This window comes from Brassica rapa, chromosome A05 (assembly GCF_000309985.2).
Source record: "Brassica rapa cultivar Chiifu-401-42 chromosome A05, CAAS_Brap_v3.01, whole genome shotgun sequence".
Lineage (NCBI taxonomy): Eukaryota > Viridiplantae > Streptophyta > Magnoliopsida > Brassicales > Brassicaceae > Brassica > Brassica rapa.
In genome coordinates this window covers 25,229,139-25,251,923 of record NC_024799.2, presented here as the reverse complement: position 1 = coordinate 25,251,923, position 22,785 = coordinate 25,229,139, and the positions used below count along the sequence as shown (strand labels likewise).

At 40.6% G+C, this 22,785-nt stretch overlaps 9 protein-coding genes across 11 annotated transcripts; 5 read left to right on the top strand and 4 right to left on the bottom strand.

The window, feature by feature from the left end:
• The first annotated feature begins 211 nt into the window (after nt 1-211).
• LOC103870447 (40S ribosomal protein S17-3) lies at nt 212-1,220 on the top strand. 2 transcript variants are annotated; one of them, XM_009148572.3, is made up of 2 exons: nt 212-299; nt 632-1,203. In XM_009148572.3, the coding sequence occupies exon 2, from the start codon at nt 660-662 to the stop codon at nt 1,074-1,076; it is 417 nt and encodes a 138-aa protein (XP_009146820.1). In that variant the 5' UTR covers nt 212-299; nt 632-659; the 3' UTR covers nt 1,077-1,203. The 2 variants fall into 2 exon arrangements, with proteins under 2 accessions (XP_009146820.1, XP_033147913.1); XM_033292022.1 differs by having other exon boundaries at nt 299-322; nt 632-1,220.
• Nucleotides 1,221-1,405: 185 nt separating this feature from the next.
• Nucleotides 1,406-2,794, top strand: LOC103870446 (nudix hydrolase 26, chloroplastic). The gene is made up of 6 exons (XM_009148571.3): nt 1,406-1,672; nt 1,744-1,794; nt 1,899-1,991; nt 2,099-2,193; nt 2,294-2,408; nt 2,512-2,794. The coding sequence occupies exons 1-6, from the start codon at nt 1,421-1,423 to the stop codon at nt 2,575-2,577; spliced, it is 672 nt and encodes a 223-aa protein (XP_009146819.1). The 5' UTR covers nt 1,406-1,420; the 3' UTR covers nt 2,578-2,794.
• Nucleotides 2,795-2,825: 31 nt separating this feature from the next.
• On the top strand, nt 2,826-4,823 carry LOC103870445 (RCC1 and BTB domain-containing protein 2). The gene is made up of 3 exons (XM_009148569.3): nt 2,826-3,031; nt 3,120-3,781; nt 3,865-4,823. The coding sequence occupies exons 2-3, from the start codon at nt 3,266-3,268 to the stop codon at nt 4,639-4,641; spliced, it is 1,293 nt and encodes a 430-aa protein (XP_009146817.1). The 5' UTR covers nt 2,826-3,031; nt 3,120-3,265; the 3' UTR covers nt 4,642-4,823.
• Nucleotides 4,824-5,030: 207 nt separating this feature from the next.
• Nucleotides 5,031-7,981, bottom strand: LOC103870444 (calcium-dependent protein kinase 2). Its single transcript, XM_009148568.3, has 7 exons — nt 7,033-7,981; nt 6,462-6,605; nt 6,218-6,370; nt 5,903-6,018; nt 5,635-5,802; nt 5,319-5,543; nt 5,031-5,144 (listed from the first exon to the last, which is right to left on the bottom strand). Exons 1-7 carry the CDS (start codon nt 7,979-7,981, stop codon nt 5,031-5,033), a joined length of 1,869 nt encoding a protein of 622 aa, XP_009146816.1.
• Nucleotides 7,982-8,645: 664 nt separating this feature from the next.
• On the bottom strand, nt 8,646-10,839 carry LOC103870443 (ABC transporter I family member 6, chloroplastic). Its single transcript, XM_009148566.3, has 6 exons — nt 10,375-10,839; nt 10,247-10,297; nt 9,946-10,167; nt 9,698-9,820; nt 9,134-9,310; nt 8,646-8,997 (listed from the first exon to the last, which is right to left on the bottom strand). Exons 1-6 carry the CDS (start codon nt 10,723-10,725, stop codon nt 8,914-8,916), a joined length of 1,008 nt encoding a protein of 335 aa, XP_009146814.1. The 5' UTR covers nt 10,726-10,839; the 3' UTR covers nt 8,646-8,913.
• A 133-nt stretch (nt 10,840-10,972) lies between these two features.
• On the top strand, nt 10,973-12,896 carry LOC103870442 (protein RESTRICTED TEV MOVEMENT 2). Its single transcript, XM_009148565.3, has 2 exons — nt 10,973-11,333; nt 11,428-12,896. Exons 1-2 carry the CDS (start codon nt 11,204-11,206, stop codon nt 12,822-12,824), a joined length of 1,527 nt encoding a protein of 508 aa, XP_009146813.1. The 5' UTR covers nt 10,973-11,203; the 3' UTR covers nt 12,825-12,896.
• A 137-nt stretch (nt 12,897-13,033) lies between these two features.
• On the bottom strand, nt 13,034-16,749 carry LOC103870441 (galacturonokinase). 2 transcript variants are annotated; one of them, XM_009148563.3, is made up of 13 exons: nt 16,508-16,749; nt 16,174-16,359; nt 15,804-15,847; nt 15,224-15,353; nt 14,967-15,032; nt 14,717-14,796; nt 14,494-14,593; nt 14,176-14,333; nt 14,015-14,055; nt 13,891-13,919; nt 13,738-13,807; nt 13,545-13,634; nt 13,034-13,474 (listed from the first exon to the last, which is right to left on the bottom strand). In XM_009148563.3, the coding sequence occupies exons 1-13, from the start codon at nt 16,529-16,531 to the stop codon at nt 13,230-13,232; spliced, it is 1,263 nt and encodes a 420-aa protein (XP_009146811.1). In that variant the 5' UTR covers nt 16,532-16,749; the 3' UTR covers nt 13,034-13,229. The 2 variants fall into 2 exon arrangements, with proteins under 2 accessions (XP_009146811.1, XP_009146812.1); XM_009148564.2 differs by having other exon boundaries at nt 14,176-14,327.
• Nucleotides 16,750-17,027: 278 nt separating this feature from the next.
• LOC103870439 (SUN domain-containing protein 2) lies at nt 17,028-18,973 on the bottom strand. Its single transcript, XM_009148562.3, has 2 exons — nt 17,674-18,973; nt 17,028-17,480 (listed from the first exon to the last, which is right to left on the bottom strand). The coding sequence occupies exons 1-2, from the start codon at nt 18,733-18,735 to the stop codon at nt 17,193-17,195; spliced, it is 1,350 nt and encodes a 449-aa protein (XP_009146810.1). The 5' UTR covers nt 18,736-18,973; the 3' UTR covers nt 17,028-17,192.
• Nucleotides 18,974-19,267: 294 nt separating this feature from the next.
• On the top strand, nt 19,268-22,020 carry LOC103870752 (putative FBD-associated F-box protein At1g05080). Its single transcript, XM_033291984.1, has one exon. The coding sequence runs from the start codon at nt 20,361-20,363 to the stop codon at nt 21,300-21,302; it is 942 nt and encodes a 313-aa protein (XP_033147875.1). The 5' UTR covers nt 19,268-20,360; the 3' UTR covers nt 21,303-22,020.
• The last annotated feature ends 765 nt before the right edge of the window (nt 22,021-22,785 follow it).

Genomic DNA, 22,785 nt, shown 5'->3' with positions numbered 1-22,785 from the left:
TTTATTTTAAATAGTATTTAACCCCTCCTTCATATTATGATGATAAAAAATTTGTCATGTTGGGTTTAGGTGAGAATGAAACTCCATTATTGTCCATTTAGTAACGGTAAAGCCCATTTAGTAATTTTTTGCTGATTAAATGGGCTTTGTCAAATACGTTTGGTCAACAAATGGGCCTAAGAAACCCTAACAAGATTTTCTTATATTAAACATAAAATTTTCGACACCTCCGTCTTTTTGCTCATCTTCTGCATTAACCGCCGCTTCATCTCCTCTCCAGCTCCGGCCAGGCCGTACAGGTACATTCTCCTTTACTTAAAATGTACGTCATTGGTAAGGAACACATGCGTCAACTCTAGTTTGTGTCGGATAATATTAGATTGATAGTTATATTTCGCTTAGATTCGTTGCACACATGAAAATGTATAAACAAGTCCATATATAGCAGCTTGATGGATCTCTTTTGAGTTGCTTGTGTTCTCTAGATTGTATTATTTACCTGAATGTGGATCTATATCTTGAATCACAAGAAACTTGTAGATTCTACTTAATGTCTGAACTCGTCTAGCTGGAATCATAGTTTGTTGTCGTTCTTGTTCGTATTCTCATTTGTTAACTTAATTTGTTACAGTTTAAGTAAAAAAAAAAGGTGGTGAGAGATGGGTCGTGTTCGTACCAAAACCGTGAAGAAATCATCACGTCAAGTGATAGAGAAGTACTACTCAAGGATGACACTCGACTTCCACACGAACAAGAAGATCTTGGAGGAAGTCGCAATCATCCCATCAAAGAGACTACGCAACAAGATCGCTGGATTCTCCACACACTTGATGAAACGTATCCAGAAGGGACCAGTGCGTGGGATCTCGCTCAAGCTGCAAGAGGAAGAGCGTGAACGGAGAATGGACTTTGTCCCCGACGAGTCGGCGATTAAAACGGATGATGTTAAGGTGGATAAGGAGACGCTGGAGATGCTTGCTTCTTTGGGAATGTCTGATGTTTCCGGGTTTTCTCAAGTGGAGACGCAAGCCGTGGTACAGAGCAATGCTTTTGGCCGTGGTGGAAGAAGATTCTAAAGGCATTTTTTTGAATCAACGAATGAGTTTTAATTTTGTTTTTTGTATTGGAGTGGTTATGGATTAATTCAACATTTTGTTTCCTTCGATTCAAGATTAAATTTACGAGCTCACTCTGTTTTTGATATATCGAATTAAATCATATTTTGTAACCCAACGATTATTTGTTACAAAAAAGAAAGAAAATAATAAAAAAATACCCAACGATTGTTATGATGAGCTCATGTGTTTGGCTGAAATTGCATCACTCATAAGGGCAAAACTGTAAATACAAAGATGAGTCAGGGGCATAAGTGTCGAATTGGATACTTTATTCCGTGGAAAGTGGTTTGGTTCGAAATCAAATGGCGTTAATGTACAGAAGATCCCTTCTCTTACAGCATCTTCCTTGTCCGTCTGTAACTCCTCTTTTACGAAACTACCCCTTGAAACCGCTCAAATTCTCCAGCCAGCCCTTCTCCCATCGCTGCCGTCAGTCTCCAGCATCCTCCTCCTCCTCCTCCGCTCGTTGTTGTTCTTCATCGTCGTCGATGGAATCTCCACCGGAAGGTTATAGAAGAAACGTAGGTGTCTGTCTCATGAATCCTTCCAAAAAGGTAATCATCTCTGAAACAGCTTCTTCTTCTTTTGGTTTTTGGTGATAATTCGATTGTGGATAACTTGCTAGATCTTCGCTGCGTCGAGGTTGGATATCCCCAGTGCTTGGCAAATGCCTCAGGTGTTGTTTTTTTATTTAAGATTCGATTTGTTTTTTTTATAGAATATCAAAATAGAATCAGTTGAGTAGAATGTTTTTTTTGTATATGATGGTTGATACTATAGGGTGGAATAGACGAGGGTGAAGATCCAAGAGTTGCTGTCATGAGAGAGCTTAAGGAAGAGACTGGTGTTCACTCCGCTGAGATCATCGCTGAGGTTTGGTTTCTGGTTTCTTCTTCAAACCATATGTCATATCATTATAACGTTAATACAAATCTCAGGCAACGTTAATAACATTAGATTCTTCTTTTTGGTCTGTGTAGGCACCTCACTGGATAACGTATGATTTCCCTCCAGATGTTAGGGAGAAGCTTAAGGTCCGATGGGGATCTGACTGGAAGGGTCAAGCTCAGAAGTGGTGAGTCTTTAATGACGCACTCTGATATATCTAATCACAAAATCATGTCAATTTGATTTCGAGTTTAGAACTGATCAAAAGACTGTGTGGAAATCCTCAGGTTTCTTCTGAAATTTACTGGGAAAGACGAAGAAATTAATCTTCTTGGTGACGGAACTGAGCAACCCGAGTTTGGGGAGTGGTCCTGGGTGTCTCCTGATCAGCTCGTTGAACTTGTGAGTCCAGTTTTTTTCTTTTCTTTTATATGTGTTAGAGTTTCAGCTTTTAGATTCTACTACTACTTTTTCACTCATCTTCTTCTGTTTCCGATTACTTCAGGCAGTGGATTTCAAGAAGCCAGTCTACAAGGAAGTCATGTCAGCTTTCGCTTCTCATCTCCAGTAATACACAAACCATATCTAACTCACTGCTTTTGCAAGTTCGAGAATAAGCTCTTCTTGAAATACATTCGCTTCTTGAATAATCCCATGAACGAAAAATTACAATCATTCTTGCCTGTTTCCTTACTTTATCTCTAGCAAAAATGTGAGAAATCTCAGTCATTTTCTTGTTTTCTCATCAAAGATTCTCTCTATTTGATGCGCAACAACGTTAGAGACAACCTCGGGAACTATGTTCTTCACTTCCAAAACCTTTGCTTCATCAAGCTTTACTCATTACATGCCTCATTCGAGTTATACAGTTCTCACTTCTCAGTTAGACTCAAGATGATTCTGTCACTCGTTTGTACTACTAATATAAAGATTTGAGTATATATGAAAAGAGAGGAGATGATGTGATTGCAAAAACACTAATACTAAACTCATCCAAGTGAGCCACAATGGGCCCATACCACAAAGTTATATTATTGTTTTCTAAATAGTGAAGCAAAATTCAAATTTACTGTTTCACTTATACGGCCGTCACACAAAATTCATCCAAGTTAGACATTAACATTTAGTGGGCTGGGCTTTTGGAGAACATAAAAGGCCCACAACTATGGAACAGATACTATTTCTTTTTGTTAACTAAATCAAATTTCAAAATTACTTTTGTTTCTTTCTCCTTTGGCTTCAATTTCTCAAAAGGTGAAATGGTGCGACTATGGTCGATCGCGAAACTTTCCAATTTCGGGAGACGACGATGGTTCACGACCATTGTTGGCGAGAGAAGTAGCAAAGTCATGAGCTTCGGCGATGGAAGCCACGGCGCTTTGGGGCTACCAGGCACGGGAATGGGCCTCGACGCTTACGAGCCAACTCAAGTTTCCGATATGCCTTCCGACGTCTCGTTCATATCCGCCGGACACTACCACTCCCTCGCAGTCACCTCCAACGGCGAGATTTGGGCTTGGGGTCGCAACGAGGAAGGCCAGCTCGGCCGAATCGGTAGAGACTCGAAAAGTCTAGCGAAGAGAGTGGAAGGTCTAGAGAATGTGAGAGTCCGAAGAGCGTTTGCGTCTGGAGTTGTTTCAACCGCGGTTGGAGATGATGGGTCTTTGTGGGTTTGGGGAAGATCGAAAAGAGGACAGCTTGGGCTTGGGAAAGGTATCGTTGAAGCTCTGGTTCCTTCAAAGGTTGAAGCTTTATGTCAAGAACACATCGTTAAGGTTTGGATTAAAAAAAAAGGAAATTAACAACGTTTTGGGTTTTAAAAATGGAATCTTTTTGATTTAGGTTCGGTTTTTGACAGGTGTCATTAGGTTGGGGGCATGTGCTTGCTCTTAGTGCTGATGGTAAAGTGTTTGGGTGGGGTTATGTAGCTGATGGGAGAGTAGGGAATGTTGGACTTCCTCTTGAGGCGTCTCCTCTTGATTCACTTGCAAGTGGGTATGGTGAGGAGGCAGCTGAGAAGAAAGTTGCGGAAGCTATGAGGAAGGAGAGCAACATGCCTATAGCTTGGGAGCCTCGTTTGGTGGAAGAGTTGCGTGGTGTGAAGGTGGAAGATATTGCGTGCGGGTCTGATCACTCTTTAGTCCTTTGTCGTGATGGCACTCTTTTGAGCTCTGGGAGCAATGTGTATGGTCAGCTGGGTCGTAGGTGTAAGCAAGAGCTAGGAATGTTACCTGTTGATATAACCGGGTCTCCGGTTTCAATAGCAGCTGGTCTTGGTCATTCTCTAGCTATCTGCAATGTTGAGTCAGGTTCCAACACAAGGAGGGTTGTGTCATCATGGGGTTGGAACCGGAGCCAGCAGCTTGGTAGGGGAAAGCCAGAAGAGCTGCCAAGAGAAGTGGAGGGTTTTGATGGGGAGACTCCAGCTTCGGTATCAGCAGGGCGTGTGCATTCCTTGTGTGTGACGGAGAAAGGAGAAGCTTGGGTTTGGGGCTGCGGAAAGAGTGGTAGGCTCGGTTTAGGAAGCTCGGTTGATGAACCTGAACCGATGTTGCTGGAGGACGTTGAGGGTTGTGTTCTTCAAGCAGTTGCTGGCTTTGATCACAGCCTCATCTTAGTGTCTGATTGTGTATAGATTAATGTTATGAATAAAGAAGGTTCATTTTTGTAAGAGCTGAGAGACATGGAAAAGAAAAAGAGAAATAAATCAAAAACATGATCACCAACACCAAGTGAGTTCGTTTATCATACATTTGTTTGTATCTTTTGCCAATGTGGCTGGATATAAGAGATTTAATGCACATTGTGATTTTAGTAGAGTTCTCTTCTCTCACAGTAGCCAAAAGTTACAGACAGAAACAAAGAACTATGTGTATATGTATAGAAGTTACACAGTACAGAAAAATGATCTGCCTAAACCAGTCTAATAATAACAAAATCTCATCACAATATTGAGAAAAAGAAACACAATCAATCATCATCATTTATAAATATATCTTGTTGTTTCGGGTTTGTGTCTGAAAGCTAGTGTTTCAGAGATATGCTAATGCTCTTCTCTAAACCCATCTTCATAGGTCCGCCCATTATGCTCCCTTTTTGCATCATCGCCACAAACTCGTTGTAGTCTATTCTTCCATCCTGTAACCAATGATTCAATGTTTAAGAAGAAGTGATATCCCACCAATCAATCAATCAACCAAAAGAGATTTCAACATCATCACTCCCAAAGATCTTAAGAATATGGTTTCCTTATTGCTGAGAAGTTAATGCAGTGTAGGATGAGATGAGAAGGTGTAAGAAAGGAGATTTTACCTTGTCTTGATCAACATCACGCATCATTTCTTCAATGCGAGCATCTTCAACACCAAACTCCTCACAAGCATGTTGAAGCTCGTCCGGGGTGATAAAACCGCTCCCGTCCTTGTCAAAGTAGGAGAAGGCAGCGAACAAATGGTCCTCTTTCTCTATTTTGTTTAGATGCAATGTTGCGGCAATGAACTCTTTGTAATCTATCGTTCCGCTGTTGTCCACATCAGCCTGATAAAAAAGAGAAACAACACACAAGATTTACTGAAAATCCCAAGCAAAACCATGGAACTATAACCAGAACATACTGCTAAAGACTTACAGCCTGCATAAGGTCAAGAATCTCTGACTCTTTGAGATTGGCACCAACTCGTTTAAGTCCTGCTTTCAGTTCTTCGAAAGTTATCTGACCACTATTGTCTGCGTCAATCATTTTGAACATTTCTTTCAAACCGGCTATTTCTTCTTCAGATAAGCTCTCTGCTATGACCTACAACGAGTTGAAAAATGGAGGGAAAATTTTTATTCTATCTTCTGATTTTTCTCTTTTTTTTGGGATCTTGTTTAGCATTAGAAAGACGGAAGCTTACTCTAAGAGCCATTTTCTTGAACTTGTTCATGGCGGAAAATTGCTTCATACGGCTCAAAACAGCAGAGTCCAGAGGTTTATCTGGAGCCACACCGTCGATTTGAACCCATGGATGACCTGTTCAGATTCAAAAACACAACAATGTATTTGGAAAATCAACTACGTATACCAGAAAGGGAAGTTCTCATAATCAAGACCAATCAGACTTAAACAGTGTTCTAAAAATCGGTCTAGAGGCTCAAAAATCGGTCTAGGCCCCCGCCTAATCAATTAATCTCACATAAAACGTTTCTTGAACATTACTAAAATGACTTACATAATACTTGATGTGCAGTTAGTCTTCGCTTAGGGTCTCTTACAAGCATTTTCTGCACCAAGTCTTTTGCGCCATCAGAGATGCTTGGCCAGGGATCAGATGAAAAGTCAAGATCTCCATGAAGAACCTGCTCGAATATCCCTTGTTCGGTTTCTGTTAATGTATGGAGAACATCACTTGTTTCAGAGCCGTATATGAAAAACAAAGCAGATCACTAAATCTAAAAAGATGCAACTGCTCTTACCGGCCCAAAAAGGAGGTACACCGCTTAACAAAATGTAAACAATGACACCAGCACTCCACACATCTGATTCAGGACCATAACGCTTTCTAAGAACTTCTGGAGCTACATAGTATGGACTGCCAACAACATCTGTAAAAACCTCATCTGCAAAATTTTGAAAAGGAGACTAATAAGTTCCAAACTCAAACACAGATGTCTTGTAAATATAATGTTCTAAAAATCGCTCTACGCGGCTACTAGGTGCCCGCCTAGGCGAAAAATCAGTCATACCCGAAACAATTTACTTAAAATCTGACTTACGCAGTTAAAATCGGTTAAAATGTTGATATAATTCAATCTAAATTGGTGTAAATAGATTAAATCAAGTAGCATTATAATTAGTGTAAGTTCACAAATTTGTTCGATTTGGCTTTTTGTATAGTTCATCAAAATAGTTTACTAATTAAATCTAAAGTTTATAATACCTAGTCAGCCTTTAATAGCTAGGCACGTCTAGCTACCGTCTAACTATTTCTTGAACATTGTGTAAATCTGATGATCAAAGACAAAAGTAACTACAAAAGAGTCAAACCTGGTTTAAAGAACATTGAGAGTCCAAAGTCGATCGTTTTCAGTAAAGAATCTTCCTCTCTACTAACAAACAGAAAATTCTCAGGCTTGAGGTCTCTATGCATGACACCAAGAGAGTGACAAGTCTCCAAAACCCCAACAATAGTTCTCGCCAGCTCAGCGGCTTTCCTCTCAGTATAATGTCCACGCTGAATAATCCTATCGAAAAGCTCGCCACCAGAACACAACTCCATCACAAGATGAACCGCCACAACATCCTCATAAGCTCCTTTGATGGATATAACGTTCGGATGACCAGCCAAGTGGTGCATTATCTGAATCTCTCTTCTCACATCTTCCACGTCTTCGTCTGTTAAAAGCTTCCTCTTGGAGATGGACTTGCACGCGTACTCGTTCCCTGTGCCTTTCTCGAGGCATAAGAAGGTTGTCCCAAACTGCCCTTGTCCGAGTTTCCTCCCCAGTGAGTAGAACTCTTTGAAGTTTTCGGTCTTCCTCTGTAACACTGACTCGGTTCTGAGCCCTGCGCTGGACACTCTCCTCATATGTTTAGGCTTGTTGGGATCAGGTTTTGTCTCTGGATTGGTTTCAGGCTTTGTTTCTGGTTTTGTTGGCTCTGGTTTGGGTTCAGGCTTTGTTTCTGTCTTTGTTGATGTCTCCACCTGCACAACAACTTCTTGCTTGGCTTCTTCAGGTTCGGGTTTGGGTTTGGTTTCAGCTTCGGGAATGGAGCTAGGATTAGGCATAGTGACTTGCTCAGGGGGTTTATTCTGGACTTGATCAGGTACTGCTTCCTTGGAAACTTCTGCAGCTGCTTCTTTGGGAACTTGTTGTGCATTGCCATGGGAAGAAGAAGCTTGCTCAGCTCCGATCCGTGGCTTCCACAAAGCAGCTGAAACAGTTTGCAAGAAACCGTTTCCAGAAAGGTTTGGTCCTACACAAACATTACCCATCTCTAACTTATAATGATCCTAAATCAACTTTCTCCAGATGAAAAATCGCATTTCAAGCTTTCCACATCACCGATCTGATCAAAAGAAACACATAATGATCTGATCTCATTTTCAAATGATCAGAGACAGTGAAAAGTCAAATCCTTCATAATCTAATACTTGGGTTCTCTTCTCCAACGACAATGGTCGCTAGACTGAATGCTAAGAAAGAAAGAAAGTCTTCCACAAGAACACAATCAATAAGCCAAAGAAAAAAAAATCCCAGCTTTTTCAGAGGGGTGATGTGAAAAATCGAAAATTCAAAGGACAAAATCCAGAAAACGGAAATGGTTTGACAATTAAGATCTGGGACGATGGAAAATAAAAGAACAATTTTTTTGTTTGATGAAAATGGGTTAATAGCAATACGTTTGCATAAAACCTCAAGGATTTGTAATCTTTGAATAACAAAGTCAATCGTGGAGAAGAAGATGATTGAAGAAGGAGATGATCCAATGAGTTTGGCTTAAATTCACCAGCGAGCTTTGCGGTCTCATTGTCTGAAATTAATTATTTTTGTAGTACCCACTCGCTCCTAGGGTCAGCAGGCGATATGAATAATCAAAACTAATTTTAATTAATCTCAATCTTTCTTAATGTAACCACCAGTTTAATAACATAATCATAACATTGTTAACACCATCACTAGAACATAATGGAGTTACTTTTAACTGAAATTTTTATTTGTTAGTTACAAAACAGTATGGAAGAACTGTTCATAAACAAGACTGACAAAAAAAAAAACTCCAAATACAACAGTTTGTCATGCAAACCAATGAAGCCAAAAAAGTCTTACCAGTCAAAGATTGCAGTCCTTCCCACATATCATCTTTGCCACAAAAACACTCTGGTCTCTCCAAGAAGGAAGAGAGGTTGTCTATGATCTGCCATAACTAACCGGATATGGCTTTGTAGCCTTCTTTTTCCAGTAATTTTGCCAAGGACTTGTCTCCTGTTTTTATGATTCGTCCATTCTCCTGAAACCGAATAACATACATGAGCCACAGATACAAACAATAATCCAAAGTAAATCTTGTGTTTTTGGCAAAAGAAACCGTGGCCATATGATCTTTGTCGACCAGTAAAGAAGGCTAGTTTGGCAACAATACTCACCATGATGTGTATGAGAGTTGGTTTGATGTAGTCAAGTAGGCGTTGATAGTGAGTTATCATCAGAACAGAGTTTTTTGGTGTCAAAAGCCCATTCACCGCCTTTGCCACATCTTGAAGAGCATCAACATCCAACCCTGAATCTATCTCGTCCAGTATAGCCAGCTCGGCTCCGAGGACCTGCAAGGACAGTGAAGACACAGTTACCAAACAATACTCAACATTTAAAATAAACAATATAGACATGTCTCCACTACTTGCAGATATTTCAGTTACAAGGAAATATAAGGAGATGCCAAGTTTTTATTGAAGAGTCCTTGAGAAGCCTGAATCTTTTCAGCTAACTCTGCAGGCAAATACTGATAATAGATCCTTACTGCTCTAGCAATTTCTACTTTCTCGGTATAGAAACAACATGTACCTACTTAGGCAAATCTACCCAAATATCCTAATTATTCATGTTTATGGAACAAGCACAGTATTCCAACTACCTTTGGTTACAACATTTTTTTCTATCATAAACGGGTGCTTGTGGAAACTGATAAATAAGGGGGGTTGGAGCAATACCGCTAACTGTAGAATCTCATTACGTTTCCTTTCACCACCGCTAAACCCTTCATTGACATTTCGGTTGAGAAAATCGGTCTTCATATTCACAACTTCAAGTTTTGATACCAAGTGGCTGTAGAACTGCACGAGCCATGTTATACACCGTAAGAGATTAAGACAGAACATATTCACAATTAAACAGTGCTGGCAAGGGATATAAGAAAGAATTCAAAGTAACTCCTTATTTGAATAACTCGTCAACGGACCTGGATTGGATCAAGCTCTGGCTGACCGAGCTTTCTTTTGCGAGCATTGAAAGCCATATTCAAGAAATCCATATTGCTAACACCAGGGATCTCAACCGGGGACTGGAAACTCATGAATAGACCAGCAAGAGATCTTTCCTCAGGCTCCATATCAAGCAGATTCTCCCCTTTAAACACAATACTCCCTCCAGTCACTTCATAATCAGGATGACCAACAAGAACCTACAACGAATAAAGCTTGCTGAGAGAAACAAACAACACTATGCAGCAATGTGTTAAGATAAAGAGTCTAAATGCTCACCTTAGAGAATGTACTCTTCCCTGAACCATTCTTCCCCATCACTGCGTGTATCTATGAGATGACATATCCTTTTACAATCAGCAGAGATGCAAAATAGAATTGTTCAAGTTTTACTTATTGATGCGTACCTCTCCTTCGTAAACAACCAAGTTGACGCCTTTTAGTATCTCCTGCCTCGATTCAACAATCACAGCTCTCAGATCCTTAACCTCAAGCAAAGGGATCCTTCCCACTTCATCTCGATCTCCCACCACCGAATCCGAAGAGGTGGAAGAACCTACGGAAGACGCGGCTATAATATCTGAGCGGCGAGTGGTTCGCAGGGCTGGTGCGGCGGCGGAGTTAGCTCGGACGTTACAGAAGAGAACACGAGAAGGTGAAGTTCCGAGCTGGAATCGTTGAGGAGGAGGAGGGGAAGAAGAAATTGATGGAAACAATTGAGTAACGGAGTGACGGAGCTGTAGATTAACGCCGGCCATGGAGAAAGAAACTGCGGCGGAAGACGACGGAAGTTATCCGGTGAGTGATGATGGAGTTATGATTGAACGGTGGTTAGGTCAAGGGAATCTAATTTCATCATGTGCTCAATGCCACGTAGGCCACTAGATTTAAAAAAGAGTAAAACGACGTCACTTCATGTCGACGCGCGTCTTTTTAACCCTTGAAGAGAAGATATAACCTAACGCTTATATGCTTTCCTTGTAGCAAAAGAAAACGTTTTTATGAATGATAATGAGAATGAGACGTTTGTACGAAGTAAGAGACAAAGTCAATACCCTAAAGCAATCCTAAACCTAAACCCTGATCTCAAAACCTCCCATGACTCCTCCATAAGTATCTCTCATATATACACATAGAGATAGGGTCCCATAGATATATCCTTCAAAGTTCAAACACAGTTTATTTAATTAATTTCCATTTCTTTCTCTGATATATATTGACGGACATATATATCAAATGTTGAGGAGGCCAAGACCTGGTGGTGGCCGTCACCCACCACCGTTGGCTCCCACGGTGAGCAACTTCAAGCCAAGAGCTCAGTGGAGCACCTTAGAATCTTCCATGTTCCTCAATGTCAATCTTCCTGGTCTGTTTTTTCTCATTCTTTTCTTTTTCTTGAGACACAAGCTTTAGTTAATAATGTTTTTCTAAACTTCTTGTTGGTTTTGTGGAGTCGACAGGGTTTTATATGGACCAGATAAAAATCACGAAAGATGAGAGGGCACGGACTATCAATATTGAAGGCCAGCGACCGCTCTCTACTCAGACAAGAGCTCGTTTTAATGAAGTTTACCGTGTCCCTGAGTCATGTGATATGACGAAACTGAGCACCTCCTTCTCACATGGGCTCTTGACGATCGAGTTTCCGGTGATTGCGGAAAGTGAGAAAGCGGGAAAGGTGGCACATGATAAGGGGAAGACTGTACAGAGGCCTAACCATGAGGGTAATAGAGGGACTGGTCCTGATGGGAGTAGCGTGAGACGAAGTAGACTTTCGGACAAGGAGAATCAAGTTGGGACAAGTCAAGAGAAAGCTGGTCCAAGGGAGAAAAAGGAAGAACCAAAAACGTATAAATCAGTTGTTGAGGGTAAGAGAGAGGTGCCAGCAGCAAATCGTGTCAAGACAGAACAGAAAGTGAAAGAGGGAGAAGCGAGCCCTAGCTTGGGTCGTAAGGAACATACGAAACAAGAGAAGGTGGTTGAGAAAAAGGAGATTCCTCAAATGAGTCGTCAAAAGACTGTACAGAAGGTAAAGGACGAAGAGGCTAGAGGTAGACCGACCGTTGGTGGTAGCGTGAAAGCCAAGGTACCTGCACAAGAAGAGAAAGTGATTGAGAGAAAGAGTGAACAGAAGGTGAAACCGGAAGGAGTTACTAAACTGCCAGCCATTGGTGGTAGCACGGAACACAAGGTACATGCTAAAGCTGAAAAAGTAATTGAGAGAAAGGGAAATGGTGAAATAGGTCAAAAGCTGAAAGAGGAAAGAAAGACTGGCTTGGGACAAAAGAAAGAGGAGAAACACACAAAACCAGCTGTTGGTGATGAGGCAAGAAGATCAGAAAAGGAAATTTCTGCGTTGAACCAGTCAAAGCCTGAGCATAAAACGAAAGAGAGAGTTGAAAGAACATCACTGAATGTTCATGGAAACATGATAACCAAGAATGATGAGAAGATGGTTGGAGACAAGGTAAGTAAAGGAGAGATTCAAGAGAAAGTGAGAGAAAAGAAGATTGAAGAAGCCAATTTAGTCAAAGAAACAATAGATCCGAAAGATAATCCTCAAGTTGTGGAACCCAACAAGGTAGATTCAGGAGGTCCTGTGAAGAAAGAATCAACCATAGGAGGTGAAGATAAAGAGAAGATGGTCGAAAAGAGCTCTGGATCAGATACAGTACCATTACTAGTCCAAGGACAGAAGGAGACCAAAATGGATCCTCCTGCAGCAGAAGGAAGCGGACTGGAGAAAGAAGAGAGTCACAAATATGGCATATCTTTGGTCAATGTTGGAGTAGCTTCTCTTGTGATTATGGTGTTTGGTGCTTGCCTCTTTGTACCACTTGTAAAAATGTTCCTTTAGATTTTATGTTCCAAAGATGAATAATGGGGGTTTATTACAGAATAATAATTTGTTTCAACTTTTCAAGCAGCATCTTTTGTTTGGATAATTTTTAGATCAATAAACCAAGAAAATATACTAGCTAGGGACATTAACGTTAATAACCGATTACAATCATGGTCTTCTCTTCTCGTAGTAATAACATTGAAAAATAAAAATAGGAAGAGAAAGATAAAGATAAATGATTTACATTATGAATTGTCAAATTGTTGGTAACAACTGAAACATATCAATCAGTCCTCCACTTCTATAACACTGACCAAAGAGACCAGAGAATCTCAAAGAGAGAGAATCAAAAAAAGAGATGAACAAACAAGAATCAACAAGCATAATAGAGCACTTATGGGAACAAAACTTCGAGTTTGATCAGAGAACACGAGCAGAGTCACCTGCTTCACAGATGAGAACAGGTTTACCTCCATTCAGTTTCTTGGCAAACTCTGGTTGGGCCTTTTCATATTCATCCTTCACATATGAAGCAGCTTCCTCAGCTGTTTCTGCATCCACAAAGGCTAGACAACATCCCCTGAAGCCTGCACCACTGAACCGTGCTCCATATACACCAGGTGCCTTCAGTAGAATCTTGTATAGCTGAATCAGTGGCTCCGCACCTTCACCAAAACTCACATTTTAAAAAAGAGAGAATGCAATGTCTGTGGAGGAAGTAGAGAGAGAGTGTACCGCATTCGTAATTCTCAATAGAGCTCAAGCCAGACGCTGAAATAAGCTTTCCAAATTCTTCAAGATTGCCTGTAGCCCACGCTTCCAATCCTGAAATTTCAGTATCACAAAGTCCATCAAGCCATCATAAAGAGCTCAATGAATCATTTATGCACACAACGAGACTTCTACAAAAGAATTCAAGAGCATTTGCCTTTAGTAACCCGCATGTTTTCCGAGAAGTAATGCTCCGCTCTTCTAGCTAAAACCGGTTTCAGCTCATGCTGCACGAGTAAGTAAGACCACATTACATATATTTATAGACCTGGTATAGGTGGAACCTGATTTACTAATATAGTTATCTTACCTTGTGAGCTTCATAGACCGCATGCTCAACTGTTCAGTGGCACGATAAAGAGATGGCAACAAAAAAAATCTTATGAGCATGTAACGAATAAGAGATATAAATCCAAACTCAAAAGTGTTTTTACCGTTGCACAAGGTAGGTTCCAGCTCGCTGTTCCCAGATGCACTGAAGAGAAAATAAAATCAAGAAAAAATTTTGATGCAAAGGAATGAGTATCACAAGCACAAGTGTAATATAAAGAAGTCGATTATGCAGAAAGTGTGAATTAAGTAGATTTGCGCATACGTCAAGAGAACTTTCGCAGCTTCTTGGCATTCAGCAACTCGCAGGTTATATCCTGGGTTGGTGGTCAATGCCTGCCTCAGGCCTGAGAATGCTAACAATATCCTGAATGGTTTCTCCAGTTCAGGACCCTGTATGAGCTTGTGGTCCATAGTCTGCATCTTTCAAACTGTTCTTCTGAGATGACAGTTTCTCAAATAAAATAAAAACGCTAGGCAGCAACATTTGTGTTTCTCTGGACACTTCCCATGTGAGCTTAAACTGCCCCTATATAACAGTTTTGGTTTTACCATGTAAGCAAGCTTCATGAGGAAATTTTACCTTGCAGTCCATGTATGTTAGACACCCATAACTCGATAGCAAAATAGCTGACTGATCCAAAATTCCATTCCGCAGACCCAGATACCCATTCTCAATAAGCCTGCAGTGGAATCAATCACATGTAAGTCGACCAATTTTCACTTTTGCAGCACTAATTAATAGATAGGAAACTGCTCATGAAACAATAAAGATGAGCTTCTTAGTTACAATGAATTGAATTTACCTGTCATATTCGATATTTTCTGTTGTGGATACAGTCAATTCGTTTGCATTCTCTAAAGCTAGCAGGTATGCCACACCAACCTGTCATATTTCTGGTGATCAAAAAGTAATTTACAAGATTCATTTTACAAAGCTGAGAAGTCAACACCATTCCTCATATGCTAAAAGCGTTTACGGTAGTACAGAACAGGAAAACTGCCTTTCCAGAGAAAATCATGCTGTACGAAAGCCGGCGGGTTTTAGTTACTTACAGCAGCTGATGAACTAAGCCCAGAACTATCTAGCCCATCCGAGCCACTGATGCAGCCAACAATGCCCTTCAAATATCAAAACAATTACTTAAAAAACACATTCAAGTATCTTTTCATTTAAATACATTTCTGTAAACTATGATGGAAAAGCATGGCAACCATAAAAGGGTGAATGTGGAAACCAGAAGATCACATTGCTAACTCTCATTTCCTTTTAACGGTCAACTTTGTCTACAGCTGTAAGAGGAAAAGCAAACCTGTTTGACATTCTTATTGCTCGTCTGTAACGCATAAAGCGCTCCTCTGGCATAAGTGCCCCAGATGCTTTGATCCTTTGGTGCACCATTTTTATTTGCTAGGCCTACTGGGTGCTGGATTTCATCTACTCTATAATTTTGGAAACAAAAAAAAAAGCTATAAGAATTATGCATAGATGATCTGCAATTCTTTACCCACCACAACGAGTACACAATTGAAATCCATTAAATAACACAACAGAAGTAGATGTAGGAAACGCTATAGCATAAAGAATGCACGAGATAGAAACTAGGGAGAAAAACGTGCAATCCAAGCTTTTTTCAGAACTGATATTTTTTCCCTGTCATCACTAGGGGAAGATGCGTGAAACGAAAAGGTTGAATCTGGTAGAAGACTTGAGTGAAAAATGAGTTACTACTACTCATACTAGAATGAGATATAATGTAATACTGGAAAGATCGAAATAGGCTTCTACGATAGTATGTGGCTTAGCAACCAGCTTATGCATGTCTGAACCCTGGACATGTAACATTGAACCAATAATGACAATATGAGAGAAATCCAGAAAGACATGCACACCTGAAACATACTTCTCCATCAAATTGTGCAGAACGCAACTGGACCTGCATATATATATATTCGAAATAGAATAAATGTTACAAAAGACTTCAAGGCTCAAGTCAAACACACATGCACAAGGAAATCTCCACATTCAGCAATATATATCTTAAGTCACCCTCATCTCTGTAGACCACATTCATTTCGAGGTTCTCCTATCTACTCTAGAAATGAACCACGTCCAGAACAATGAATGCTACTTAAGAATAACTGCATTAGATTTCATCCCAGAAATATAATGGCGCTTATAAAGAAACGCAAAGGACTATACTAAACACACACATAAAGAATCATCATAAGTCATAACTAAGAAGCAACAACTGTTACAAACCTGAGTATCGCCCGATGGAACAAAGCCAAGAAGGATCCCTTTATTAATCGTCATAGCCGATACAGCCCCACCCTGGTGATCAATGTGAGCTCCCAGAGGACATATACGATAAGGCGCTACCACCACGCGAACTTCCTCTGTGTCTCTCCCGGTCATCTTGGACACTGCCTCCTTAATGGCAGTTAGCTGGAAAAAACGAACGATCGCAATAGATCAACATAGAGAGTTTCAAGAATCACAATCCACAGAATACACATTGAGCTCCACACGCAATCTGATGGAATTGTTCGCAGACGATCCACAGAATGAATGGGAAAGGAAGGAAGTTTTTTACCTCGGATTCCGTAGGCCAAGACATTGTCGTGAAGCTTTTCGCAGATGAGATCTGGTGATGTTATGATTCTCTCGTATGGGATGGAGGAAGAGCCGAGATGTGGGAGTGACCGTCGATAGAGGAAGATTACCAAATAGGGGAGGTGTTTGGTAACACGTCTAATTATATCCTTTTGGTAGTGTTTGGTAAGTCTTCACTCTTCCTTCGTCGGTGAGATACATTTTTGAACTATGCTAATTTATCCGGATATCCGGATTTGGATCCATAAAAAATTATCTGGATCTGAATCCAGGCCTGCGGATATTCAGATTTGGATATGTCAGATCCATAAAAAAATTATCTGGATCTGGATCCGGACCTGCGGATATCCAGATCTTCGGATCCATAAAAAATTATCTGAATCTGGATCCGGGCCTGCGGATATATAGGATATCCAGATAACAAACACTTAAAATTTCACTATTGGATTCGGATATCTATTTTTCAGGGCGATCCTATAACAAATATCGAGTCCCAGGCCTAATCGTGAGTGGAATTTTTTGTTAATACAATCATGTTATGAATAAACTGAACTAAAACAAGATTTAAAATAAAACCGATGTGTTTCCTATTCCACAAAAGTAAAACAAAAGAGAGATATCTACGAGGGAATGTTACAAAGAGGAGTTCAACGTGGAGCTATAGATCAAGCATGAACAGCAGAGACTGAGTCTAGTTCACGGCCATGAACCCTGAATCGGTAGATGCAAGTGTGTGAATCGCTTCCATGGTTTGATGTGAAGTCTAGCCTCACAGTGTTGACGAGTCCCGAGTGAGCAGACTCCGCAATGTCGAATGTTTGCGCGTTGGACCTGTCCAAGTCGTAACTGAACTCTGTTAGAAGGAGCCTTGTCTCACTCTCCATATCTTTGTCTTCTAGCCATCCTGATACACGACAATCCTTTGGAGCGCTCGTTCTATCATACGCCACAGCCTGTTTGGTTTTCATGGTTAAGCAAATTAGATCCCGTCAACGCCTATTTTCACAGCTAGTGTCCTAAACTGAAACTCGAGCTACAAAAATGAAAGTTTCAAAACTAGTTCCTGCCTTCTATTCTATAACACATCGTCAACAGTATCCTTTATAAGGAATCAAATGAAAGTATGGCAATAGATGTTAGTATTACCTTAGAGACATGTTCCAAAGTAACAGCCTCCGGTACTACCGGTGCTCTTAGCCTGACTTGAACAAAGCCATCACTTCCTTTCAAAGGAAAACACTGACCAGGCTCCCCGAAACTCGGCGTCAACATCTTAACCGCTTTGCTATGAACCCGCCGCCTGCTTGTCCCAAACCAATTCCCCACAAGAAACGGATCCGAATGATCCATCACAAAAGCCCCACCAGACGCTAACGCATAGTCAGCTCGTCCAAGCCCATCCGCAGCATGCTTCCCAATCTCTTTCTCCACTACCTCACGCGCATAAGCCCTTAACTCATCAATGCTAACATCACTAAAAGAAGATTCATCAACCTTACTCTTCTTCAACTCCTCGTAAACCCTCTCTAACTCCTCTCTAGACACCAAAGATTTAGAATTGACTTCCTCTACAGAAGCCTGTAGCCTCTCTACCTTAGAACCCACCTTCTTCAGCTCATCCTCCAACGCGGAAGACGTTGACTCCATCGTCTCCCTTAGTGCTCTCGTTTCCCCTCCCATCTTCTTATCGAGAAACTCCACTTGCACCTGCATCATCTTCGTCGTGGTCTTAACCAAACCATCCACCGCCGCAATCCTGCTCTCCAATTCCGACAAACCCATCTCCGTCTCGATCGGGAAACTCGAGTGAGAAGATAAAGTCGTCTCCTTTATAACCACTTTCCTCACCAATTGAATCAACCCAGCGAGTAACAGAAGAGCACCAAGCTGCTTCGCGAAGACTCTAACCACTCTCGTCCACGGCGTTTTCTCGTTCTTAGTCCCCTGCACCTTCCGCGTACGTCGCTGCGCGGTGGTCGATTTGGTCCCCGCCGCGGTGGAGGATCCCGACTTTCTTATCACCGGACCAGCGTCGTAACTGTTGGATCTATCAGCGGCGGCCTCGCCGCGAATCGGATCCTGGTTCGTATTGGCATGAGATTCGCTCGGCGGGAAATCGAGGGCGGATTTCTTGTCGCCGGAGATAACCGGCGTCCGTCTAATCGCCGCCGTCGGGTTAGCGGTGAGAGACACCGTTGATGCCGACATGATCAGGAGGATTGACTACTGAATTCGCAATCTGATTGAAATTAAACCCTAATTTTGAACAGAGAGAGAGAGAGAGAGAGAGAGTTGGGAGATTTGAAATGGAAGAAGAGCGAGAAGAAGTGAGTCCCAGCGAATCTTGTAGATGCTAACGAAATTAAGAACGTTCGCATTTAATGGGCTTTTAAGCCCAATAAAAGAAGTATATTGGCCCAGCCCAGGTGTAAGCTTCGGTCTTCTCCTTCTAAATAGTATTATACAATTTAATGTTTTTTTTTTTTTTACATACTCTAAACTTAACATTAGAGACTCTCGTACGTCGTCATTGGTTTTGGACGCTCCTGGATTACGACACCTTGAGTTATCTGATCCATTTAGAGACCATGGGTCGATCCAGAACATGCCTCACCTTGAGATGGCTTATGTTCATTACCCTAATGACAAGATTCTGAGATCTTTTTCCTCGAGGATTCTCCATTTGAGTTTGGACGACGTAACCATTTTGAATATCCTTCTTCTTCCTATATGTGATGAACTCTTTGATGTGTTATACTTATGTTATTCAATCTCATTCAACTGCAGGTTGTTGTAGCGCCATTAATTTCCCTCGGCTCATTAAGTTTGAGCTGGATACATTTGGCTCAAATTCCTCAAAGTGTTCGTTGGAACTACTTATGTTTCTCCTTCATAACTCTCCTATACTAAAAGAGCTTACGATCACCTCTGTTAGTAACTTCCTCCTTGTCCCTCGAACATTTTTAAAGTAAAAAATAGTTTTTTTTTTAAATCCGTCCTCGTTGCCTTCCAGGATGTGGGTAAACCCTCTAAAAATCTCCCAATTTTGTGTAACCAACAAAGTTCTGTACCGGGATGCTTGTTGTCCCATCTCGAGATCTTGTGTGGGGAGATTTTGGAGGAAGAAGACATGAGAGAGATTTTGTGGCGTACATTCCTTGCAAACTAAAGTGTTTAGAGACGGCGAGTATCTCTCCGATACGTTACTACAATCTCTAGGAGAAAGAAAAGATGGTGGAGGACTTAAAATCTATGTATAGGGTTTCAGCATCATCTCAGCTGAAACTCCATTTCGTGGATTAGATACTACAGATCTTGGAAGGGCAACAACTTAAAGAAATAACTGTTTTCTTCTTATCTGGACCTTTTGGTATGAACACTCTGGTTATGTGAATAATTAACTTTAGTTCTCTAAAGTGCTAAACTACCTAGCTTCATATGTTTTGTTCATGGTCTTTTGCCATATTTTCATTTTATATATGTGACTATTAGCAAGCAAATGTTGTAAACAGATATTGCTTGAGATTAAGAAGAAATTATTTGTTTGCTTCTTTACCTTACACATGATCCTTGCTCTTGTTGTGTCTTTCTTCAACTATCATATTCCAAATTGCGGATTTATTTCTCAAAGAAATACTGGTGGATTTATCATCAAAAAAATCGGTTGCTAGAAAACAGATGGAGAAGCTTTTTTTTTTTTTTTTTTTTTGAACAACCAAAACAGATGGAGAAGCTTTAACATTGTTTTTCATAACTTGGAATTATGCACTTACTCAAAAGAGTGATTGATAGTGTTATTTGTTATTATAAATCTTTTAAAAAATATTATATGAATGAGATTTTTAAACTTAAACTTTATCAAGATTAGGGTTTTCTTCTTCGTGCAGTTAATCCTTCGTTCTCGAGTAAACAAAAAAATGCCCGGTGAAGACAGGATCAGTGCGTTGCATGACGATTTGCTGTTGAAGATATTGTCTCAAGTCCCAACAAAGGATGCAGTGACCACCATGGTCTTGTCCAAACGATGGGGTTTGGTCTGGACGATGGTACCTAAACTCGAGTACACGGATAGAAGCAAAGAAGGGGAGAATAGCATTTGGCGCTTAATTGACAAGTCTTTTCAACTCCACAAAGCACCTGTACTAGAAATATTGCGTATCCAAATTGATCATTATCAGTTTTCCAATGATGCAGATATAGGGAAGTGCATTTCATACGCTGTTGACCACAAGGTTCGAGAGCTAACTCTTTTCTTACCATCTCAAGATTCTCAACCAAAGATCCTACAGCTACCATCAAACGTTTACACTTCAAAAACGCTAGTGACACTGATTCTATCATGCAGTGCTCTGGTCGTGGATGTCCCTTCCCTACCTTGCCTTCCTTTGCTTGATACGCTGGCCCTTCTCGGTGTTAGGCTTCTATCGAATTGCCCTGCGCTCAGTTATTTGTGTGTGCATCGAAACATGAGTGACAATGTGACAAGGTTCATTGTGAAAGTTCCTTCTTTAAAGAGTTTTACATACTCGCAACGCATAAGAGCTTCTGCGAGGCCCTTAGTCTTAGACTCGCCTGGATTACAACGCCTTAGTTTAAGTGATCGAGACTTAGACTCGATCCACTATATGCCTCACCTTGACTGGGCTGATGTTTCTCTCTTTGCTCCTTACCCGAAAGACGATAAGTTTCTGAGATTTTTTTCCTCTGTCAAGGTTCTCCGTTTGAGTCTAAGAAACGTAAGCATTTCAATATCCTTTTTCAGTTTTTTTTTCTAGTGAGTTTATTAACATTTTTAGGTTAATCTTAGTCTTATATTAAAATTGATATTTTTTGAGGCACATAACTTATGTATAATAGCTTTTTAAATTTTGAAAACCAATGCAAATGTTAATTTATCTGGCTCTGGCCAGAACCGATCCTGCTTTTTAATTCCCATGTGATCTCTTTGCTAAGTTCTACTTTATATTATGTTCCATTTCGTCCAGTTGCAGGCTGCATGTTGTAGCGCCATTAAATTCCCTCGGCTCATGAAATTTACGCTGCATCTTGGTTGCTTAGATGATGACTTAGAGTGTTCGTTGGAACCACTTATGCTTTTCCTTCATAACTCTCCGATACTAAAAGTTCTTAGGATCGACTATGTATGTGACTTCATCAATGTCCCCCTCAAACAAGTTTCAGTTTTGATCGACTATGTAATTACTTTTCTCCTCGTTGCTTTTTAGGATGTGGCTATTCGCTCTAAGGATATCCCACTTTCGTGGAACAAACCAAGTTCTGTACCGGTATGCTTGTTATCCCATCTAGAGATCTTTGTATGGAAAGCGTTTGGAGGAAGAAGTCAAGAGAGAGAGTTGGTAGCGTATATCCTTGCAAACTCAAAATGTTTAAAGACGGTCAGAACGTCTCCCAGTTACTTTCTCGAGGAGAAAGAGAAAGAAAAGATGATGGAGGAGATAAAATCTATGTATAGGGTTTCAGCATCATCTCAGCTTCTGCCCTGTACTCGAATGGATATGTGGATATAAATAAGGATGAACGATCAAGAAGAAGAAAGGCTAGTTTCTTATGTTATTTTTTTTGCAACGATTCATCATAATATATCCATGTTGGCTTCGGAAACGAGCGCACATATTTGTTAGAGCATCCACATCAATGAACCCCCTCTTGGGGTTCATCTTTTTAGTTTTTTATTATTAAAATTTGTATTTTTTTCTTTTTGGTTTTTTTAAAAAAAAAAAAAAAAAAAAATTAGACCAATCGCGGGCCGCCACGACACATGAGGTCCGCGCTACAGTGATGAACTTTAGGAGTGAGGGGTTCAACCAAGAGAACTTTAGGAGAGAGAGGGTTCATGGGATTGAATTATTTTATTATTTTTTTGTCTTGGTTTTTGTGTGAACTCCCCCCATGAACCCTCAATGGGGGTGCTCTTAGGCTTTAAAGCCCAACAAAGGAAGTATATTAGCCTTCTTCTTCTTCTAAATTTCTGCTTTATCAATATTAGGGTTTTCTTCTCGGTGCAGTTTATTTATCATCCCCTTCGTCCTCTAGAAGACGAAAAAAAAAATGTACTGTGAAGACAGAATCAGTGAGTTGCATGACGATTTGCTGTTGAAGATATTGTCTGAAATCCCGACAAAAGATGCAGTGACCACCATGGTTTTGTAAAAACGATGGGGTTTGGTGTGGACGATGGTGTCATGGTGACTAACTTTGAGTACGAGGATACGAGAGTGGAACAGTAGATATCAGTAG

What these genes read in the sequence shown, in the direction of transcription:
- LOC103870447 (XM_033292022.1), top strand. Translation starts at nt 660, where the DNA reads ATGGGTCGTGTTCGTACCAAAACCGTGAAGAAATCATCACGTCAAGTG.
- LOC103870446 (XM_009148571.3), top strand. Translation starts at nt 1,421, where the DNA reads ATGGCGTTAATGTACAGAAGATCCCTTCTCTTACAGCATCTTCCTTGT. An exon ending in AAGGGTCAAGCTCAGAAGTG is followed by an intron (nt 2,194 to 2,293) that starts GTGAGTCTTTAA and finishes GGAAATCCTCAG; the next exon opens with GTTTCTTCTGAAATTTACTG. An exon ending in CTGATCAGCTCGTTGAACTT is followed by an intron (nt 2,409 to 2,511) that starts GTGAGTCCAGTT and finishes CGATTACTTCAG; the next exon opens with GCAGTGGATTTCAAGAAGCC.
- LOC103870445 (XM_009148569.3), top strand. Translation starts at nt 3,266, where the DNA reads ATGGTGCGACTATGGTCGATCGCGAAACTTTCCAATTTCGGGAGACGA. An exon ending in GTCAAGAACACATCGTTAAG is followed by an intron (nt 3,782 to 3,864) that starts GTTTGGATTAAA and finishes GGTTTTTGACAG; the next exon opens with GTGTCATTAGGTTGGGGGCA.
- LOC103870444 (XM_009148568.3), bottom strand. Translation starts at nt 7,981, where the DNA reads ATGGGTAATGTTTGTGTAGGACCAAACCTTTCTGGAAACGGTTTCTTG. An exon ending in CTCAATGTTCTTTAAACCAG is followed by an intron (nt 6,606 to 7,032) that starts GTTTGACTCTTT and finishes AAAATTTTGCAG; the next exon opens with ATGAGGTTTTTACAGATGTT. An exon ending in GTGATGTTGATCAAGACAAG is followed by an intron (nt 5,145 to 5,318) that starts GTAAAATCTCCT and finishes CATTGGTTACAG; the next exon opens with GATGGAAGAATAGACTACAA.
- LOC103870443 (XM_009148566.3), bottom strand. Translation starts at nt 10,725, where the DNA reads ATGGCCGGCGTTAATCTACAGCTCCGTCACTCCGTTACTCAATTGTTT. An exon ending in ATGAGATTCTACAGTTAGCG is followed by an intron (nt 9,311 to 9,697) that starts GTATTGCTCCAA and finishes CTGTCCTTGCAG; the next exon opens with GTCCTCGGAGCCGAGCTGGC. An exon ending in CAACTCTCATACACATCATG is followed by an intron (nt 8,998 to 9,133) that starts GTGAGTATTGTT and finishes ATTCGGTTTCAG; the next exon opens with GAGAATGGACGAATCATAAA.
- LOC103870442 (XM_009148565.3), top strand. Translation starts at nt 11,204, where the DNA reads ATGTTGAGGAGGCCAAGACCTGGTGGTGGCCGTCACCCACCACCGTTG. An exon ending in CCTCAATGTCAATCTTCCTG is followed by an intron (nt 11,334 to 11,427) that starts GTCTGTTTTTTC and finishes TGGAGTCGACAG; the next exon opens with GGTTTTATATGGACCAGATA.
- LOC103870441 (XM_009148563.3), bottom strand. Translation starts at nt 16,531, where the DNA reads ATGTCTTGGCCTACGGAATCCGAG. An exon ending in GAAAATATCGAATATGACAG is followed by an intron (nt 14,594 to 14,716) that starts GTAAATTCAATT and finishes ATTCCACTGCAG; the next exon opens with GCTTATTGAGAATGGGTATC. An exon ending in TATTGAGAATTACGAATGCG is followed by an intron (nt 13,475 to 13,544) that starts GTACACTCTCTC and finishes GTTTTGGTGAAG; the next exon opens with GTGCGGAGCCACTGATTCAG.
- LOC103870439 (XM_009148562.3), bottom strand. Translation starts at nt 18,735, where the DNA reads ATGTCGGCATCAACGGTGTCTCTCACCGCTAACCCGACGGCGGCGATT. An exon ending in CTTTGGAACATGTCTCTAAG is followed by an intron (nt 17,481 to 17,673) that starts GTAATACTAACA and finishes AAAACCAAACAG; the next exon opens with GCTGTGGCGTATGATAGAAC.
- LOC103870752 (XM_033291984.1), top strand. Translation starts at nt 20,361, where the DNA reads ATGAGATTTTTAAACTTAAACTTTATCAAGATTAGGGTTTTCTTCTTC.